Below are 17,623 nucleotides of genomic sequence, written 5' to 3'. Positions count from 1 at the left end.
TGGTGTCCACTAACTGGTGCCCTGACTAAGTGCAGCGAAGAATCGCATGCCCATCATCACCCGCAGATTCCACAGACCGGCCCTACAGCTGTGCTGCCCTCAGGCCTATACCGTGACAAGTATAACCCCTGCAGCTGCCCCGGTCATTGCCCGCTCATAACACCAGCACTGCGGAAGTGGCCCCCAGGGGCCAGGGCATCGCATTTTTGGCGTCACGAACAGGATACAGACTGTGTTGTGCCAACTGTCAGTGTCCCCAGAACTGTACTGCTACCCCTCATCATCCTCAGAGACTCTGCTATTGCCGCGCTGCGGCCTGCTAAGGGGTCAAGTCAGCTTGTGACGCACTGTCTTCGCGCGCGCGCGCGCTCCACTCAAGCTCCGCCCCGGCCCTGCAGTATCCAAGCCTCTGTTGCAGGAGGGAAGGAGATTGTGCCCGGACCGCCGGAAGTGTTGGTGCTGACTTCCGCCCTATCCCTCTCCGGTCCCGGACACCCTGCCTATCGGTGCCTGCTGTTCCCGCAAGCTCTCCTCACCTCTGCTCTCTTCCAGACGCCTTACACCAGAACCCCTCATCATGTCCACCGGCCATCACAGTGACTCTGACGGGTCCGGCAGTCCGCCGATGGCCCGGCGAAGACTTCCCGCGGCTCCCGTTGCTATGGCTACCGCAGCGGTCCCGTTCTTCATTGGGCCCAACAATCTTCCCAGTTATAAAGGGGAACCCCACACGTTGGCTGATTTCAAGGAAAAAATTTCCCGCACCCTTGAACTTGTCTCACTCTCTCCCACTCAGCAGGTGCAGTTGCTGCTAGGACAACTTGAGGGTCCCGCTGCAGAGGAGGTGCGGTCGTGGCCAGCTACGGAGAAAGCTAATGTACAACAGATCCTGGCCCGGCTGAGTAAAGAATTTGAGGTACAGTCACCCACGGAGGTCCGCCTTAAGTTTTATGACCGACGACAAAGGCCAGGTGAGACCCTCAGAGACTATGCACTAGCCCTCCAATCTGCCTACCGGGCCCTGAGACAGGTTGATACCATAGCCCCCTCGGCTGTGGAGAGTATGATCACTGACCGCTTCATAGAGGGGGTGGACTCTAGACTCATCCAGAGCCAACTGCGTATGCTAGCTGCCCAAAACCCTACAATGCCTTTCCTGGACTTCAAGACTCTGGCTCTGAGGGTGGTTGGCATTGACAATCCCTGTGCCGGCTGTACTCCAGGTTCAGATTGCCCGGACCCGGTGGGATCTATACCCTCACCTCCAGTGCCCAATATGGTTCCGCCGGTTTCCGCTATACAAGCTGCCCAACAGTCTATCCCGGCTAGCTCACCAGCGATCCCTGCTCTCCTTACGCAAGTGGTTGACTCTCTCTGCCAAGCCCTAAGGGGGCTACAAGGGGCCTATCCAACACCTCCACCACCACAGGACCCCTGCCCTGAGTATGCAGTTCCCGATCGGCCTCCTCCACAGAGACTTAGATCCCCTGAGCGCCCCTATTGCCGCCACTGTAGGCGACATGGACACTACCGCTCCCAATGCTATCAGTTAAACGGGGCTACCCCTGGGTCCGAGGGCCAATACCCAGGAGGTCGAGATCCAGGCCCGCAGGAAGCACAGTGGTTCTCAAGGTTCCTCTCACAATGCCCGCATGTGACTCTCTGGGTGGACGGAGTCCCCCTGGAGGCTCTGGTAGATACAGGTTCCCAGGTTACCACTATCCCGAGGCATGTGTTTGAAGAACATTGGGATCTGAGAACCCTAGGTCCAGTTGAGAAATACCGTCTGAAACTTATTGCTAGTAATGGTCGTCCTATTGTGCAACTAGGTTACTGGGAACCCACTGTCTGCATAGGGAAGCAAGAGCTAGCACGTCAGGGTATCATTGTTACTGAGGCTCAGGGAGATAGTAGGACCGTGGTATTAGGCATGAATATTATCCGTCATGTATTCACTGAAGTGTTGGATGCCTTGAATGCCTCTATGTCTTGTGCTTCTCCTCAGTACAGGCAAGCCGTCCAGAAGACCATTAAAGTGCTCACCGCTCAGCGGAAGTTTGCCAATCCTCGAGGAGAAATCTGCCGTGTCCGCACTAGAGATGCTCGTCCGATCATCATCCCAGCTAACAGTGAGTTCCTCATCTGGTGCAGGGTCCGTCCGGGCCTTAACAATGCTGACTATGTGGCCCTTCTGGATGCTATTGAAATTGAGGGGCAACCTCTTGTCAGGGCCGCTAGAAGCCTGGTGACCGTCTCCAATGGTCAGGTCCCTGTCCGTCTGGTGAACCTTGGAGACTCCCCAGCTGACCTACCCAAGTTCACCACCGTGGCCATGCTATACCAACTCGATCCTGAGGACATCGTCTGTGAGGAGACCATTGCCTATCAGAGATCCATCCGTGGCACTCAAAGGGACTCAAACAGGGCTCTCGCCCCTTGGTGGGACGAGCTCCATATTGGCGATGCCAATACCCCACTTGAATACCTCCACGGCATCCTCAAGGTGGCCAAAAGGTATCACGAGGCCTTCAGCAAACACTCTCTCGATTTCGGAAAGACCAATCTGGTCCAGCATCGGATCAACACTGGGGACCATTTGCCTATCAAAGAGAAACATCGGCCAATCCCCCCTGCCAACTATCAGCAGGTCAAGAAACTGCTCAAGGAGATGAAAGACTCTAACGTTATCCAAGAAAGTCAGAGTCCGTGGGCTGCCCCTATTGTCCTTGTGAAAAAGAAAGACGGTAACATCCGGTTCTGCGTGGATTATAGGAAGATAAACACAATCACCCACAAGGATGCCTATCCTTTGCCCCGGATCGAAGAGTCTATTGCTGCTTTGGGGTCAGCCGCCTACTTCTCCACCTTGGACCTCACCAGTGGGTACTGGCAGGTGCCCATGGCACCCGAAGACCGTGAGAAGACGGCCTTCACCACCCCCATGGGGCTCTTTGAATTCACCAGCATGCCCTTCGGTCTGTGCAACGCCCCCGCTACCTTCCAGCGGTTGATGGAAAGGTGTCTCGGCCATCTCAACTTTCAGAGTGTCCTGCTCTACCTAGATGATGTGATTGTCTATTCACGTACCTACGAAGATCACGTCCATCATCTGGCTGAAGTGTTCCAGGTCCTAATCGATCACGGCCTGAAAATCAAGCCTTCCAAGTGCCACCTTCTCAAACCCCAAGTGAACTATCTGGGGCATGTTGTGAGTGCTGAGGGGATACAACCCGATCCAGAGAAGATCTCGGCTGTGGAACACTGGGATACCCCTAAGACAGTCAAGGAGGTGAGAAGTTTTCTGGGATTTGCCGGCTATTACCGCCGCTTCATTCCCCACTTTGCCCAAGTGGCCGAGCCCCTCAATGAGTTACTCCGGGGTTGCCCTCGAGAAAGCTACAACCGACGGCTCCCCGTCGAGTGGTCCGAACGGCAGGAGATTGCCTTTCAAACCCTGAAACGCCTGTTGACTACGCCTCCTATCCTGGCCTACCCGGACTATAACCTTCCTTTCCGGCTCTACACGGACGCCAGCTTCCAAGGCCTGGGAGCTGTGCTGTCCCAGGTTCAAGATGGCCAAGAGAGAGTTGTAGCTTATGCCAGCCGGAGTCTTCGGGGCGCTGAGAAGAACGACAACAATTATAGCTCCTTCAAGTTGGAGTTACTAGCCCTAGTGTGGGCCGTCACCGAAAAGTTCAAGGACTACCTGGCTGCCACCCCTGTTACCATCTATACGGATAACAACCCGTTGGCGCATCTCAACACTGCTCGGCTGGGCGCCCTGGAACAGCGGTGGGCTTCTCGACTGGCCAATTTCCAGTTTGAAATTAAGTACCGCAGTGGCAAGGCTAATGTCAATGCAGACCTCCTGTCCCGACTACCCAAGGGCGAAGAGGCCCCAGAGGACAGCGATTGGGAAGATGTAGAAATGCCTCCCTTCTACCAAAGGTTCGCTACCCAGAGTGCTATTGATGCAGCTAGGCCTGAAACGCCTTCGCCTCCACCTAGGGCCCCGCAAGACTTGGCCAGGTGGCAGACCATCCAGGAAGAGTCCCGCATCCTGGGGGAGATCTATGACTACCTCTCTACTGGTCGGGTCCCCATGCGGATAAAGAGGCCCTATCCTGATGTCGAGCTAAGGCGACTCTGGAGGCAAAGAAAGAGGCTCTTCCTACAGAAGGGACTGATCCTGCGGAACTCTCTTGACCCGGTCTCCGGGGAGAGGTGCCACCAGATCCTCATTCCCCGACGAGACGCTAAGATGGTGCTAGATGCCTACCATGACCGGTCCGGTCATTTCGGGGTACACAAGACGGAGGCCACTATCCGACAGCGGTTCTACTGGATCGGGATGAGGGCTGACATCGAGAACTGGTGTGCCGAGTGCCCTGCCTGTAATATCTCCAAAGCTGGGGGAAGAGAAGTCAGGGCCCCTTTGCATCCAATCACCTCCCACCGGCCGAATCAGCTAGTCGCCCTGGACCATGTGAAGCTGGCCCCTACAAGATGCGGGTATACCTACGCCCTCACCATGGTCGACCATTACTCCAAGTGGGTAGTCGTGGTACCTGTCAGGGACTTGACCGCCAAGACCACCGCCCTTACTTTTTACAAGGAGTATGTAAAGCACTATGGGTGCCCAGAGTCTCTGCTGACGGACCGGGGACCGGCCTTCGAGTCGCAACTTTTCCAGGAGCTGTGTGCCTACCATGAATGTAAGAAGCTCCGTACCACGGCCTATCACCCTCAAGGGAATGGTCTGTGTGAAAAAGTTAACCAGGTCTTTATCAACATGCTCCGAACGGCTTCAGTGACGAAGAGAGTAGAGTGGCCCCACTTGTTGGATGAACTAGTGGAGATCTATAACAATACCACTCATTGTTCCACTGGCTACTCCCCGTTCTACCTGATGTTCGGCCGCCAAGGCCAACTTCCTCAGGACCGTGCTCTGGGAGTCCAAGCTCCTGACACCTTCAACCCCCTACCTGAAACTGACTGGGTTCGGGAGCATCAGAGGAGAATCCAGGATGCCCGGGAAATTGTTGACCGGAGGATGGGGGAAGCTCAGCAGCGCCAAGAGGATGCCTACAACCAAAGGGCGAATGCCACACCACTACAAGTGGGAGATAAAGTTTGGCTAAAGAAATATCATCGCTCTCACAAACTTGAAAGCCTTTGGGAGCCTGAGCCCTATGTCATCTCTTCTATCCCTTACCCAGAGACTGATGTGTATGAAGTAAAAAAGCCAGGGCTAGCCCCGCAGACGGTGCACCGGAATAGGATAAAACGTTGCACTAAGGAGGACCTACAGGGCCTTACAGCACCGTGTCCGGTACCTGCATCCACACCTCCGGCTCCCCCAGCAGCTCCAGCTAAACCTCTCTCTCTGGAAGAAATGTTCCAAGTTGAACCGTTCCTCATGGCCATAGGCTATCCAGCGGTCCCTGTACACATTCCAGTGGCCCCTCCACTTCCAATTGTGCCTCCAACAACTCCAGCTCTACAACCAGATGCTGGGGGTGATCTTCCACCTGTACCTGCACCAATCACTGTTGAAGAGGATCCTCCGCTGAGACGGTCTGAGCGCTCTACCAGAGGAATTCCTCCACTTCGCTACAGAGACCAGAGTCCTTAACTGTTTCACCATTCTAGTGTATGCAACGTTCAAGGTTCGTGCCTGGTCCTCCTGACCAAGTTCCCTGTACTAACCAGCCATGAGCTGATGGACACTTACAATAACAAAAGGTTCTCTAGTGCCTGTCCCAGAGCCTTTTACATGGACGATGTCTAATTGCCTAAAAGAGACTCTACCTAACAGAGACACTTAACCCATTCCTTCCTAATGCACTTTCCTGTGATTGTGTGTTCCACACAGGGTATTATTGCACTTATTTCATTATTGCACTTATTGTACTATTGCATTTCAGTGTTATCAGAGTCTTTGTATTTCCTCCTCTGAGTAAGCACAAGGTTACATAGATTGCCTCAGAGTAGAGCGCCTCTTTTGTAAAACAGTATATTTTTCCAGTGTCAAAGTCAGATAGCTCCTCCTCTGAGTAAGAGAAGTCAGTTTACATATACCTCAGAGAAAGTCCAGTTTATGTAGGAGTGTATTTTCTCATCCAGTCTCAGTATTGTGTATTATTATCGTATCTATAGCTGGAAAGATTTAGTTGAGCCAGTTTGTATGCAGATTTTTCTCAGATTTTCATTCAGATTTTTCTAAAATTTTCATTCAGATTCATGTGAGCCAGTTCTCCTCAAGACCTCGCAGTATTTGTTGTCTTTTGTGTTTCCCTTCCTTTTGTTTCCAGTATTTGGTTGCCTCTGTCTTGTCCCAACACAGTAGTTATCACACATAGTCATACCTAACCTTCACACTTGTCCATACATACCGCACTTTGGATATCTTTTCGTGTGTTTGGCCTGTGGAGTGCTTGTGTGTGTGATTGAGTGGTATGAAAGGGAGCTCCCCATGTATGTTTGCTTTTATTATTTTGTTCTTTTCTCTTCCAGGTATCCAAGACACTACTCAGACACACCTAGGTAGTACACAGGTCTTCACAGTTCTCTTTTCCAGTAGGGTAACACATTTAACAGAAAACCTACTGTCTAACTGGCTGGAATATGGAGGGTCACCCGCCAGCAGTTAAGTTGTCCTGGCTTACACGTCAGATGGTTCACGCACTAGCTACCTGGTCACCAGAGTACGTTAGGCACCCCTAGGTGAAGTCCTGCCACTAGGGTTTCTCATTCTCTCTCTTCTCACCTGTGCCTTGGGCGTGGGAAACACACACCTCATCACACTCACTCTCATCATTCATTCCTGTTGTTTGATTGTCCAGTCTATTCATGTTTTCTGCCTTCTAGATTCGCCGAGGTCGGCTCAAATTTGCTAGGGAGGTATGCAGTGTCCCAGAACATGCAGACTACTACTCCTATTATGCCCATTTCTATTTCTGTGTCAATGCCTGTTCTGGTAAGTGTTTGCACTGCAACTGCTGCTGGTTTTCCCCTAGTATTCTCTGGTATTGTGCATTTTCATGTGTATTCTCATGTATTCCTGTGTATTATTACAGTGTACAGTGGTATGCAAGGCTGTTGATCACGTGACCTGTAACCATGGTTCCTCCAATGGCCGACTAGCTCTGGCCAGGAGCAACCATGTGACCTCCCACTTCCTGCTGACAAGGGAGTTGAGCCCCGGCTTCCAAGCAAGGAGGTTGTGTGGTTCTATCCTCTCCCACAGAAGAGTGACTAAGTCTGCTGCTATATTCCAGTCTTCGGCTGTTGCTGCCTGCTCAAGTGTCCGGAGTTCCTTCTCTCATCTGGGTGTCATTCCGTTATTTCTCCTCATCGCTGCAAGGATTCACAGCAAGTATTATTCTCAAGCTAATCCACCCAGCACCGCTATTCCTCTCATACTCCTACTCCCATCATCCGGCACGTATTCTCACAGCCTATGCAGCACCACTCCTGCCTTATTTGTCAAAGCCTGCTATATACCCGGTTGCATCCGGACAGAACTGTTGCTACTAGTTACCTCATCTATAATAAAAACCGCTGTTACTGAACCCTGGCATTGGTGTCCACTAACTGGTGCCCTGACTAAGTGCAGCGAAGAATCGCATGCCCATCATCACCCGCAGATTCCACAGACCGGCCCTACAGCTGTGCTGCCCTCAGGCCTATACCGTGACAAGTATAACCCCTGCAGCTGCCCCGGTCATTGCCCGCTCATAACACCAGCACTGCGGAAGTGGCCCCCAGGGGCCAGGGCATCGCACAGGTGTATGGCTCCCTATACTATTTACAAGGCTTGCAGCCCTCACATGCTCCTCTATAGTACCCTATGCACATCCACAGTAGTTTACAATCTTAGCTGCAACTGCTGGTGCAAGGACAGGGTTGACACTCCCAGCAACATGTTAGCTGGGTTGTAGACAGGCACTGGGCAGCAGCAGCCCCTCAGCACCACCTATAGCACAGGACGACGGTGAGAGTGGATGGACCCCCTCTTACCACCATGGTGCTGACGGAGCTGTACACAAAGGTAACAACCTCTCCACCTGCAGCTTCTCAGTGCTTGTCTCCAGCCGATGACTGCAGTATTGCTTTTTTACCATCCTTATAACACTTTTATCCTTCAGTCTATAGGGCTATATGAGGTGTAATTTTTTACACCGCGATTTGTACTTTCTATAGGTATCTTGCTTTTGTATATGCAACTTTTAATCACTTTTTATTACAATTTTTCAGGTTTTGATGTCACCAAAAATGAGCAATTTTGTTCTTTTGCATATATATATATATTTTAGCCCTTACACTGTTTACCGTGCTAGTTGAGAAATGTGATAATTTAATAGTTAATTACGCATGCGGCTATATCAAATATGTGTTGTTGTTTTTTTTATTTCTTCTTATTTATAAAATGGGTAAATCAGCCCACGTCAGCTAAAAGCCACGGTCCCCAGCTGCTGATACCAGCCAGGAGCAGCGTAATCTCTGAATCCCCCTGGTAGCGTCATGATTAGAGATCAGCGAACCGGGTTGGGGTTCGAGTCGATCCGAACCCGAACCTTCGGCATTTGATTAGCGGTGGCTGCTGAACTTGGATAAAGCTCTAAGGTTGTCTGGAAAACATGGATACAGCCAATGACTATATCAATGTTTTCCACATAGCCTTAGGACTTTATCCAAGTTCAGCAGCCACCGCTAATCAAATGGCGAAGGTTCGGGTTCGGATCAACTCAAACCCGAACCCGGTTCGCTCATGTCTAGTCATGATGTAAGGCTAAGTCATGGGTCGTCAACAGAATTTTGACATGATTCTACTAGATCAGGGGTGTCAAGCTCATTTACACAGTGGGCCAAAATTAAAAAATTGGACAAAGTCGCAGGCCAACCATGATATTTAATGAAGATTGCATGCTGCGTTTCTGGCACTGTCAGAGCAGTGTGCAGCGTTCCTGGCACTGCCTATCCTAAAGTAATTTTCCCGACATGAAAGTTACCCATTATATCCCTCAAGCAGTAGAAAATCCCATAATTGTGCCCCATGTAGTAGCCACCCCAAATAGTGCCCCACATACTAGCCAGCCCTACTATTAGAAACCTACATAGTAGCCAGCCCTTCCGATAGTGTCCCATATAATAACCAGCCCTCAATAGTGTATTATATAGTAGCCAGCCCTCCCAATAGTGTCTTATATAGTAGCCAGCCCTCCCAATAGTGTCTTATATACTAGCCAGCCCACCTCAATAGTGTATTATATAGTAGCCAGCCCACCTCAATAGTGTATTATATAGTAGCCAGCGTTTCCCAATAGTGTCTTATATAGAAGCCAGCCCTCCCCCATAGTCTCTTATATAGTAGCCAGCCCTCCCCAATTGTGTCTTATATAGAAGCCAGTCCTCAAGAATAGTCTCTAAAATAGAAGCCAGCCCCTACTGTAGTTGTTCATGACTGCCCACTTAGCTTGGACTCACCCTTCCTGCGGTTCCAGAGGCTGGATGCGTTCAATGACTTCACCACATTGCCAGTGTTTGGGCACTACTGAGCTACTTCTAGGCCATGGGCTAAAAACTGCCTGCAGCCTATGAGATTATAATATGGTTGGTCCAAGCAGCTCTACAGACCACCCATATTATAATCTGCTGCAACGTCAGATGGGCCAAATTTAACACAGCAATGGAAAAGCATGGCAGGCCAAAAATAATGGCACCACTGGCCAGATTTGGCTCGTGGGCCAGAGTTTGACAGGACTGTACTAAATCTTCTGACAGATGAGTGTTATTGAGAAGATGAAGCCACAAGGACAGCACTCAGTGGAAGGTAAGGACAAAGGTGGTAAGCTAGTAGTCTAATAACTGAATAAAGAGTTGGGGCAGAGAAATAATAATCATAAAAAAAGTGAACATGTGAGTTCAATATATTTGTTGAGAAACCTGTGAGGGATCTTGACTAGATCACTGACAGTGTTAAAGAACTTGAGAAGATAAGATAAGAAAATAAGAAATATAATAAATGGGGCGGAAAAGAGAAAGAGCAATCAAGCAAGAAAAGTAGAGGATGCAAAGAAGTACAGTGAGGAAGAAAAATCAAAATTGTCCCAGCCGTAAAAATATATTTTTGATATTTGATTTGACCTCTTTGTTTCGTAGACTGTATATAAAAGGGTTTAAAAGCGGAGAAATTATTGTATACATTAAAGACACCACACTGTTCTGCCCAACTTTATAGGTTGCATAGGGTCTGAAATACATAAAGAACACGGAACCATAAAAGATGGAAACAACAATTAAGTGAGAAGAGCAGGTTGCAAATGTTTTCCTCTTGCCGGATGCATGTTGGAGTTTGAGAATTTTTGAGATGATCTCTAGATAGGAAATCACTGTTAGTATAAATGAGATGAATATAACAATGGCTGCAGTCAAATATGACACAAGATCAGTAACCAAAGTGGACTGGCAGGAAAGTCCTTGTACTGGAAGAACGTCGCAAAAGAAATGGTCTATCTCATTGGATCCACAGAACAACATTGAAAATGTGTTCACTGTGTGTATTAGAGCACTGGCTGCACCGATGAAATATGAGCCCACGATAAGCTGAATACAGGCTATTTGACTCATAATCACAGTATACATAAGAGGGCGACATATGGCGTTATACCGGTCATAAGCCATGGCCACCAGCATAAAGCACTCTGTCCCACTAAACAGCACAAAACAATACATCTGTACAACACATCCAGACAAGGAGATGGCTTTGTGTTTTGATAGTAAACAGGACAACATCTTAGGGACAATAGACGTAACATACAGGATTTCTAAGAGAGAAAAATTAGCAAGAAAAAAATACATTGGAGTGTGGAGGCTTGGACTGAGCTTATATGCAATGATTATACACAGGTTCCCAACCACTGTGATAATATATATAAATAGAAAGATGGGGAAAAGAGGAACCTGATCATTCATTCCCGCAAATCCCAAAAGAATAAATTCTGTTAACGTTGTGTGATTGATATTCATTTGGTCTAATTTTCCGGAAGCAAAAATATGTCAACTTAATAATATATTATATAATATGAGATAACATAATGTGGGCTGTGGAAATCTGATCACAAGACCCTCAGCAAAGAACAAAGGTCCCCATCAATATCCATCCAAATATAGGCTGCAGCACTGTAATACTGTAATACTCGAGAATCCCAGAGGAATAAATCTTGTTACCCGTGTGTGATTGATGCTCATATTATGCAATTTCTAGAAAAGAAAGGTATATGTGAGCATTATACATCTATAAAGACTAATGATGAATTATTCAAAATAATATAAAAACAATATAATACAATGTAATATAAAATGATACTATAACATTAATTGTCATATAATGCGGCCTCATCTGGAGTATGCTGTTCAGTTTTGGGCCCCACAATTTATAAAAAGGATGTCCTGGAACAGGAAAAAATGTAAACTAACAAGGGGAATGGAGCATCTTAGTTACGAGGAAAGATTCAAAAAATTCAATTTGTTTAGTCTTGAATAGAGATGATCGCACACCGCTGATGTTACGGTTCGTATGAACTCGAACCATCGGTATTTGACTCCTGCAGTCTTCCTGTTCCACGAGAAAGGTGGAGTCAGTCCGAGTCCTGCCTGGAAAACAGGAATACAGCCTGGGCCATAGGTTGAATTCCTGTTTTCCAGGCGGGACTCGGGCTGTCCCCACCTTGCCCACGGAAAGGCAAGCCAGCCGGAGTCAAACACTGATGGTTCGAGTTAGTACTAACCTGAACATCAGCGCTGTTCAATCATCTCTAGTCTTGAAAAGAGATGTTGTCAGGGTCAGGAACAGGAAGACACTAGACGAGTGCTGTCCTAGCACTGGCACCCACCCCAGCTGTCCCTGCCTACTTGCCCCGACTGCCCTAGGCGACAGTGGACAACTTCCCCTTAGGCGGCAAGTAAGGCGTTCCCTTACTTAGGCAAAGTGAAACACAAAAACGAAGACCAGACGATCAAACACAAAAAGGGATGGTCAGAGGTCCGAGCCAGAAACAGTGGGTCAGCGACGTACAAAAACGGGATCCAGAGAATAGTCAAAGTCCAAGCCAAAATGTAATAACCAAACTCACAGTCAGAACAAATGCTAGGTCAAGGAAACTCTCACAAGTGAGACTCTATTGCAGGCGAAGTACTGGGATAGGGGATGATACTTATAGAGGTTGGGTTCCTAATCCCAGGATAAAAGGACAATCTGATTGGCAGTGTTAACTGTCAATCTCCCTTTAACTACACAGTTGTGCCGCTCAGCCAGGGGAGGCAGGGAAGCCCCAGCTGCGGCAGATAACTAGAAAGAGCCAACACGCCCCTCAGCAACCAGCTGGCTGCCAGGGACACCGTCAGCGCGCCCCCAGCAACCTGGCCGGCTGTTAGGGACGCTGTTGGTGTGCCCCTAGCAACCAGCCGGGTTGTCGTCAGGGACACTGTCTGCACTGTCAGAGGGCTGGCCACGCGCTTCAATGGAGCAGGAAGCAGAGCGTGTGGCTCAGCCTCTGACAGATGTTTAAAGCGAGATATGATCAACTTTTTAAAAATATAAATGTCCTTGTTTAAGAATATATACGGTTCAAATAATGTACCAGGTAAAACCCCTTCAAAGGACAAGGGGGCACTGTTTTCGCCTGGAGAAAAAAAGGGGTTTTATTACTGGAGTCAACAAGACGTCTTCACCACGAGAACTGCGAATCTATGGAACAGTCTACTCCAGGAGCTGTCAGAAAAAACAGTGGAGGGCAGAGACAAGTTCTTTGAGCAAAATAACATCAAGGCATATTAGAAGGCCCAACATTTCCCTTCTGCTGCATTAGCACTCGCTTACTGCGCCTATACATGGCTCAATAATCCTGCATGAGGGCTGCACAGAAATAATTAGTGATAAATAACATAAATAATAAAGTTTATACTTACCCATGCTCCTCTGGTGTCCTGCAGCCTTTATCCATGTTCCCTGCTCACCATTGTCGCCTCTGACCCTGTCTCTTTAGTGACGGGACAGCCCTGTGGTGATTGGCTGAATGGTCTGTCACTAAAGAGATAGAACCAGAAGTATCAGCAGTGAGCAGGGAACACGGGCAAAGGCTTCAGGACACAGGAGGGTAAGTGTAATCTTTATTATTTTTACACTGTCATCAGCTGTTGGCTGTGCAGCTCAGCGAATTTTTAAACATGCTAAAGGACAACAGACAGCAGAAAACTGATGCACATTAAGTCTATTGTGATGTTATCATACTTATATCTACGAGCACACGGACACATATAGTATAACCTGTAAGTGCTTATTCATCCCGGGGTAGCAGGGCAGATAGTGCCCTCAGAGATTCACATCCCTTAAAGGTGCCCATACACTATATACTATAGTTGGCTGGACCCACCGACAGTATATATTTCACATCACCCAAAGGTGCCCATACACTATATGCTATAGTTGGCTGGACCCACCGACAGTGTATGAATGTGTATATATATATATATATATATATATATATATATATATATATATATATATATATATATATATATATCCTGACCCTACACCAAAAGATGAGGTTGGTAAAGATAAGGGTCGACTGTTAAACCAGCTGCTCCTATACCTGTTACACTGGCTCCTTTCTGTACTTTGGACTCTTTAGAAATGCTAATAACCAACTTGCCACTGGACACATAGATGCCTCAATTGGTGAATATCACTATATAGTATATTCATTTAGCATGTGTAATCACAGGCTCAATATTCTTCTGCAACAACATGCAATAAGAAAGAATTTGTGCCCCTGTGAGCGAACACTTCTTCAGTCCAGGACACTGTATAATAGACTTACATGCCTTAAGAATGAAAAAGAAAGAAAAACCTATGGAATCAAACTGATGATGTTCTAATCATTAACACATAGATGAAAGTAATGCTGCGTTTACACGGAACGATAATTCGCCCGATCGTACGATTAACGATTTCGAAGTAACAATTTTTTTTATAACTATCTGCGAATTTTTGGCGAACAACGATTTAAGAACATGTTCAAAGATCAAAATAAACGATTTCTCACTCGTCGTTTGATCGTTCCCTGCGTTTACACGTACGATTATCGTTCAAATTCGATCGTTATCCTGCAAATTTGCACGATAATCGTTCCGTGTAAACGCAGTATAACAGAGCCCAGATGCCTGCCCACCTAGGCCATCACTTCTATTATGTATTATACTAATTATGTATTCCTAAATGTACAATGACAATGATTTCTCACCTCATTTGTATACTTACCTTATTGCAAATATAAAAAAAAATTCTGGATAGTAATATTAGTATAACATTTTGGATAATGATAATATAACAACAACTATATTAAATGGGAAAAGAAACTGAAGTCCACACTCACATATTGTAGTTTTATTCCAATAAGAGATCACACACAGATTAATAGAGCGTTTAGAGAGAATTATCTGACAGATTTCTGAAGCCAAAGCCAGGAACAGACTATAAACAGGGAACAGGTCATAAAGGAAAGACAGAGATTTTTCCTCTTTTCAAATCCATTCCTGGCTTTGGCTTCTAAAATCTGTCAGATTACCTCTGTGTAGACGCAGGTGGTTCCTGGCCTGAACAAGTACAGGTATCAAACTCAGGCCCTTCAATTGTTACAAAACTACAATTTCCATCATGCCTGGACAGCCAAAGCTAAAGCTTTGGCTGTCCAGGCATGATGGGAATTTAAGTTTTGAAACAGCTGGAGGGCCTGAGTTTGACACCCCTGTACGAGACACCTGCAGGTCTCCCTTCCCCTGTGTGTCATCTCTTCATGAAATTATATTTCAATTTATTGGCTGGCACGGTGAGGGTGGACATCTGTTCCTTTTTTTATTTATTTGAATCACTTTATGCTGGTCATACACCCTGAAGCCTTAAGTTATAGACACACTCCACCCTAAAAGCCTCACTATATCCATTACTGCCCAAGCTTTTGAAATGCTAATTTAATGCCACTAGGCCTATCTTGTATATAACATCTACAGTACCTTTCTTTTTGACCCAGAACTATATAACATTGAGAACATCAACAATAACAACAACAACTTATAAGACAATGTATAATTATCCATATACACAGATCTCTGTATAAGATTCTTTACAAGAAAACAAAAGTCTTACAGCATTAAGCATAAGGACACTTACTGTATACCAGTATTATTTCTCCAGGTTCTAATAGTAATCTTTGACAAAGGACTAAAAGGATGAATGGTATTCTGACCTAATGTGGGTTTGCAATATGTTCTATCAGCTTTTTGAGGTTGAAATGTTCAGAGACGTTAATAAGATGTGCGCTGTGTTATAAGAATGAGCTGTGCGGTGGGTATATAAAAGGTGGTAAATCACCTGGGACTTATCCCATGAGGGATTGGAAAGTATTTGTTATGCTAGAAAATGGTTTGCTTGTTGTGCTGTAAATATTTGTAAATATTACACACTATAATATACATAAGAAAAGGCAACACACTTTTACACCATATACAGCCTTATAAAAGGGTGACCTATTATCTATCTATCTATCTATCTATCTATCTATCTATCTATCTATCTATCCCCCTGTATTAAAGAGGATGTACCATCAGGTACATCCTCTTTAATATGATCCACGGATAAAAAGGCGCTGTCACGGGGAAGCAGTCCATTTTTATAAACCGCGGCCCGATTCCCGTGTATGACGCCGTTCTATCCACAGGTAACGGGCCGGGGCTGAAGCACTGGAGGCCAGCCCGCCCCCAGTGGGAGGGAATTCCCTCCTCTCCATGATGCGTCTCATTTGGAATCAATGGAACTGCGTCATAGAGGGGCGGGGGACTCCTCCCACTAGGGGCGGGCTGGCCCGCCTCCAGTGCTTCAGTCCTGGCCCGGTACCCGTGGATAGAACGGCGTCATACACGGGAACCGGGGTTTGAAAAACGGACCGTAGCAACGGCTTCCCCGTGACAGCGCCTTTCTACCTGTGGGTCATATTAAAGAGGATGTGCCTAATGGTACATCCTCTTTAAAACCACCTGCCTAATATTTTGTAACACTTCCATTGCCAAAACAGTTCTGACCCTTTAAAGGTGCGTTCACACCTACAGGATCTGCAGCTGATTTTCTGCAGCAGATTTCATTTAAATAACTGAACACAGCATCAAATCTGCTGCAGATCTGCTGCAGATCCTGTAGGTGTGAACGTACCCTAAAGGGGTAATGCAGTGCTACAAAAACATAGCTCCTTTCTTCCAGAGACAACATAACTCTTGTCTCCAGTTCATGTGTGGTTTGCAATTAAGCTCCATTCACTTCAATGCAACTGAGTTACAAAACCTGCACCCAAACTGGAGACAAGAGAGGGGCTGTCTCTGGAAGAAAGTGTCCATTTAAGGTCTGGACTCCATAAGACGGCGTCCTGTGGTTTCTGATACAAAGATGCTAACAGCAAGTCCTTAAAAGTTGTGTGGTGCGGCATCCATGGATCGGGCTTGTTTCGCCCGAATGTCCCCCAGATGCTAAGTTGGAATGAAATCTGGGGAATTTGGAAGCTGGATAATTACCATGATCTCTTTGTCATGTTCCTTAAATCATTTAGGAACAGTATTTGCAGTGTGGGTCGGTGCCTTATATTTGGGGTTATAAAGTCTATGTGGTCACGGTAGCTTTGTGATCTGGCTCACCCTGGATGTGTAATCTTATATAGAGCTGACACCTTCAATAAGTGACAGTTGAGCAATATTCTGGTTGTCTTTCCTGTCTGCTCTCCCCATACACAGGAACGTTTGGCAGGGGGTTCCAGTGTTTTCTATGGTAGGGGAGGGGGTAAGCCGCAGCAAGACCACTCTCACAGTGCCTTATCTCTCCTGAAACAAGGGGGTCAGGCGGGCATTTTCCATTATGCCAATTCCTATTACCTCCAACATCATCTGTTGGTGTAATTGGGGAGAACACATTAGATCAACGGCTGAGCAGCAGTTTCAGTCTAAGTCTGTGTGGGGGCCATTTCTGTTGCCCTTCAACTTTTTATAACTGGGCGTCTGCTCAGTTATAGAAGTCCTTGACCCTCAAGTACACTGTAGTGTCTGGATGTTGGTGTACTGTACTTCCGGTGGGTTGAGCGAATAATTGATTCTAGACACAGGGGTGAACTTGAAAACAGAAATTATCTTTACTTGAAAGTCCATTGTGCATGCCAATACAGTTCAAAGTTTACCTTACACAGAGGGTAAAAAGGTTCTACATGGTTTCAGGCTTGATTCATAGGGTTTGGACACAGTTCCCTTGAGCAGCTTTAGTAGCAAAAATATTGTAGGTTAGTTTCTAGGAACATTATATATACTTTAAGTGTTGCCAGTGGAGATACACAGTCCAGGTAAAATCCACTCCACCGAGAAGGGTCTCCATAGTGTGGCTCACTGTTGTGAATGTGTTGAAGATTTTTAATTATGGTTAGGTGAAAAAGTCATGACATCCACATAAATACTTAGATCATAAAGCCATGGTCAACCCATACAAACCAGGCCATCCATGTGTTGTAAAAAGAAGACTTGATCCATCAGG

At 46.8% G+C, this 17,623-nt stretch overlaps 2 protein-coding genes across 2 annotated transcripts; one reads left to right on the top strand and one right to left on the bottom strand.

Annotated features, from left to right (window-relative positions):
* Window positions 1-1,095: 1,095 nt before the first annotated feature.
* LOC138768663 (uncharacterized) lies at window positions 1,096-9,800 on the top strand. Its single transcript, XM_069946614.1, has 2 exons — window positions 1,096-4,313; window positions 9,787-9,800. The coding sequence occupies exons 1-2, from the start codon at window positions 1,124-1,126 to the stop codon at window positions 9,798-9,800; spliced, it is 3,204 nt and encodes a 1,067-aa protein (XP_069802715.1). The 5' UTR covers window positions 1,096-1,123.
* Window positions 9,801-10,101: 301 nt separating this feature from the next.
* Window positions 10,102-11,031, bottom strand: LOC138769456 (olfactory receptor 5V1-like). The gene has a single exon (XM_069947956.1). The coding sequence runs from the start codon at window positions 11,029-11,031 to the stop codon at window positions 10,102-10,104; it is 930 nt and encodes a 309-aa protein (XP_069804057.1).
* Between the last annotated feature and the right edge of the window lie 6,592 nt (window positions 11,032-17,623).

This window comes from Dendropsophus ebraccatus, chromosome 12, assembly GCF_027789765.1.
Source record: "Dendropsophus ebraccatus isolate aDenEbr1 chromosome 12, aDenEbr1.pat, whole genome shotgun sequence".
In the NCBI taxonomy this organism is placed as follows: domain Eukaryota; kingdom Metazoa; phylum Chordata; class Amphibia; order Anura; family Hylidae; genus Dendropsophus; species Dendropsophus ebraccatus.
The sequence above is the reverse complement of the archived record's forward strand: the minus strand, read 5'-3'. Positions and strand labels throughout refer to the sequence as shown.

What these genes read in the sequence shown, in the direction of transcription:
- LOC138768663 (XM_069946614.1), top strand. Translation starts at nt 1,124, where the DNA reads ATGCTAGCTGCCCAAAACCCTACAATGCCTTTCCTGGACTTCAAGACT.
- LOC138769456 (XM_069947956.1), bottom strand. Translation starts at nt 11,031, where the DNA reads ATGAATATCAATCACACAACGTTAACAGAATTTATTCTTTTGGGATTT.